The sequence below is a fragment of the Aptenodytes patagonicus genome, chromosome 9 (assembly GCF_965638725.1).
Source record: "Aptenodytes patagonicus chromosome 9, bAptPat1.pri.cur, whole genome shotgun sequence".
In the NCBI taxonomy this organism is placed as follows: Eukaryota; Metazoa; Chordata; class Aves; order Sphenisciformes; family Spheniscidae; genus Aptenodytes; species Aptenodytes patagonicus.
The window spans coordinates 24,044,616-24,048,333 of NC_134957.1; the positions used below are offsets into that span (position 1 = coordinate 24,044,616).

General features: G+C 61.9%; 1 protein-coding gene across 1 annotated transcript; it reads right to left on the reverse strand.

Moving 5' to 3' along the window:
- Nucleotides 1–1,848: 1,848 nt before the first annotated feature.
- Nucleotides 1,849–3,507, reverse strand: LOC143164758 (brain-specific homeobox/POU domain protein 3). Its single transcript, XM_076347680.1, has 2 exons — nt 3,388–3,507; nt 1,849–2,754 (listed from the first exon to the last, which is right to left on the reverse strand). Exons 1-2 carry the CDS (start codon nt 3,505–3,507, stop codon nt 1,849–1,851), a joined length of 1,026 nt encoding a protein of 341 aa, XP_076203795.1.
- Between the last annotated feature and the right edge of the window lie 211 nt (nt 3,508–3,718).

Consider the following 3,718-nt stretch of genomic DNA (forward strand, 5'->3'; position numbering starts at 1 on the left):
TCAGGGCCGGGGAGGTGGCAGAGGCTGCCCGGAGGGACACCCCCCCCCACCCCCCCCCCCCGCCCAGGGAAGGCGGAGTGGGGGGCGAGGGGCGCAGCCCGTCCCCGCAGTCGTTTGCGGGAGAGCCCGGGCGATGCCGGCTGCGCTCCGCCCGACCCCGGCCAACGAATTTAACCCGTGGGGGCATCGTCCGGGCTTCAAAGCAAAACCCACCTCGGGAACGACACGCGGGGCTTCAAAACACGCGGAGTTTGGGCTGGTCCCGGGCGGGGAAGGGACGAAAACACCCCTCGGCTCCAGACCCCGCTTGAGCCGCCGGCGGGGCTGAAACACGGCGGGTTTGCTCGGGGCGAGCCCCCCGCTCGGTCCCGGGGTGGGCGAGGGCAGCTCTGCCCCGCGTTTCGTTGCCTTTCGTTTCATTTCGTTTCTTTTCCCACGGAGGAGGAAGGGCCGAGCCCCCACCCCGACGGGAGCCGGCGGCCGGAGGCGGCGGGGATGGGCTGCAGGAGCCACCCCGGGAAAGGGGCTCCCCGGGCCGGGGGTCTCCCCGGAGCCGTGCCCGGCGGCAGCAGTAACTCCAGGAGGCAGGAGAGTGAGGTAAAACGTGCATGATTTATTTGAAATGCTGCAGCGTACACAGACACCAAATTTCATTCAGCACACACACAGCGAAACGAAATCTCCTTTAATTTAAAAAAAAAAAAAAAGGAAACGGAGGCAAATTTCTCTATTAAATATGCAAAGCAAAAAAAAAAAAAAAGAAAAAAAAGAGTATTCTTGCCTTAGAAAGTGCAGAGTTCACTATTTGCAAAAGCAGCGGCCCCCGCGGAGGGCCGGGGCCGGGGCCGGGGGCCGGGGCTGCCCGGGCATCCCCGCTGCCCCCGGGCCGGTCCCGCCGCGGCCGCGCCGCTCCTGTGAGCCCGAATGATTTGATTGTCGAAGCGTAGGGTTTTTACAGTGAAATCATACGGATATCGAACAGTTTGAGTGAAACCGAAGCAAAATAAATCTCCATTGTCCCCGAACAAACGGTGACTCCAGGGACGTGCCAAATTTTTTTTCTTTCTTTTTTTAAATTCTTTTCTCTTTTTTTTTTTTAAATCCTTTTTTATTATTATTTTTAATTTAGCCGATGAGGTAGAAACAGAAACGTTATTGCAAAAATGCGATGGGTTTGCTGGGGGCAGGGGGGAGCGAACAAAACCATGCAAGTGCGTGTGTGTGTGCGTGTGTGTGCGTGGGGACCCTGGCAGCGAGCGCGGGGAGCACGGGCCGGCACCTCCCTATTTACAGCCGTCCGGGGCGGCTTCGAGCTCGTTTTCTTTCTTATTTGTTTTCTTTTTTCCTTTTTTTTTTTTTTTTTTTTTTTAATTTTTTAAAAGAAGAGGACCGGGCACCGAGGAGAGAGCGGTGCCGCGGCCCCCGCCTGCCCGGCCGAGCCGGGAAGGGGCGAGGGGCTGCAACAAAGACCCGCCGGGCTCTCGCTGCTGCTGCCCTGTCTCCGGGCACCCCGAATCTCCCCCCCTAAGCCTTTCGCTTTGTCTTTTCCTTTTTCTCCATCTTTTTTCCAGTTTTATCTACAAAAGCAGTCTGTACCAGTCATAACAGCGGGGCCACTTCGCCCGGGGGTGAGGAACAGGCACCAAACTGTTTGCTTCGCTTTGGGCGGGATTCCCTTTTTTAGGTTTATTTTTCCTTTTTCTTTTTTTCCAATTTTTTTTTTTTCAAACAACAAAAAAAAGCCAACAACCCCAAACCCTGCCCGTTTCGGAGGGGCCGGGGGTCAGGACCGTGGCGGGCCGGTTGGGGGAGCAGACACTCCCCCCCACTGCCCTCCCAGCCCCTTCTTCAGTAGGTGGCAGAAAATTTCATCCTTTTCTGCTTCTGTCTCTGATTGCAAAACCAGACCCGCACCACGTTCTTCTTCAAGTCTAACTTCTCGGCGATGGCGGCGATTTTCTCTGAGGAGGGCCGCGGCTGCACGGCGAAATAAGCCTCCAGCGACCGCTTTTCGGGGGCAGCGATGGAGGTGCGCTTGCGTTTCTTGTCGCCCCCCGTGTAGATCTCAGGTTTGGTCATTTTCTCCCTCTGGGCCCGCTCGGCCTCCTCCAGCCACGCTTCTAGGATGGGCTTGAGGGCCACCATGTTGTTGTGGGACAAAGTGAGGGACTCAAACCTGCAGATTGTGCTTTGGCTAAGGCAGCCCACCCCCGGGATCTTCAGGTTGGCCAACGCGGAGCCCACGTCCGCCTGGGTCACCCCCAGCTTGATCCTCCGCTGCTTGAACCGCTCGGCGAAGGACTCCAGCTCCCGGGGGTCCGTCTCCGTCTCGGGGCCGGAGATGACAGCGTGGGAAGCGAGGCCGTGGGGGTGGGACATGTTCATAGGCTGGGAGTGGTGGGCCATGTGGTTGATGGCCGACATGTGGGAGTGAGGGTGCGAAGGTGTGGAGCCCACGTCCGGGCCCGGCACCCCTCCGAGCGGGAGAGCAGAGTTGAGGTGGTCCAGGAGCTCGCCGTCCAGGCCCTGGGAGGGCTGGTGGTGGTGGTGGTGGGGATGGTGGGTGGTCAGCACGGACGGGTGGTGCAGGTGGACGGAGGACGAGGTAGGCGTGCAGGACACGCTGCTCATGGTGTGGTAGGTGGCATCCGGCTTGAAGGGGTGAGTTTTCTGCGATACTATATCCACAGCGGCCAGAGCCTCAGCACCCCGCAGCAAGGTCTCGTCAAAGCCCGCAAAAATGTTACCCTGGATCTGGACGGGGAGTGGGGGGGATAAAAGTGGGAGCAAAAACAAACCGAAAGAGCAGGAGAGGATTAAAAGGAAAGCAGCGTTACGGAGATCCCACTCTGCCCCTCCAGCAGTGCCTGGGACAGGTAAGATGAACCGAGTTCAACCCGCCTTTCCCCCCCCCCCCGCCCCCCCGCCTAAATGAAAGGACCGGGAGCAGGGTGCCGGACCCCGGGCACCCACCTGGCCCTCCGGGGCGACCTCCCCAAAAAAGAGAGCAGCCGCAGAGGGGGACGGAGCCGGCGGGAGTCCTGCCGAGTCCCTGCTCTGCCGGATGGCACGGCCGAGTTGGGCAGGACGGCTGCTCTCCCCCAGCCCGGGACGGACCTGCCAGCTCTTCCCCCGGCTTCCCCAGCCCCTCTCCCCGCTCCGAGCACCCTCGGCGGCAGGGACAGCCCCCAGCCCGCCGGACCAACCGCCCCGGAGGAGGGAGGGGGGACCCCCCCCCCCCAAACCCAAACCCAGGCGGAAACCGTCGGCTGCCGAAGTAAGTTGGGGAGGGCGCAGCGCAGGGCGGTCCGCGGGTGCGGATCCCCCGAAACCCGTCCGGGGGGGGGGGGGGGGGGGAGCGCGGAGCCCCGCCGAGGTGCGGCTTACCTGGGGGGCGGGCAGGCAGGCTCTGCGGATGGCTTCGGAGCTGGTGTGCAGGTGGGGGTACTTGGGCTCGTGCAGGATGGGGTGCATGCTGAACGCCTGCTTGCTGTTCATGGACATCATGGTGGGAGAGGAGCGGGGCAGGGGCAGGGGCGCTCCGGGCTGCCCGGCTCCGGGGGCGCGGTATTGTCTGTCTGCGCCGCCCGGCATCAATGGCATTATAGCCCGGCCCCCCCGCCCCCCCGCCCGCTCATTGGACGGGTCTCGGGAGGCACCTCCCACCGCCCGCCCCCGGGCAGTGAGCTCACCCCCCCCCTCCGGTTGTACACCCCCC

Excerpts from the sequence above, each read along its gene's own strand:
- LOC143164758 (XM_076347680.1), bottom strand. The coding sequence starts at position 3,507 with ATGATGTCCATGAACAGCAAGCAGGCGTTCAGCATGCACCCCATCCTG. Across the intron at positions 2,755-3,387 it reads CCTGCCTGCCCGCCCCCCAG|ATCCAGGGTAACATTTTTGC; the intron begins GTAAGCCGCACC and ends CTCCCCGTCCAG.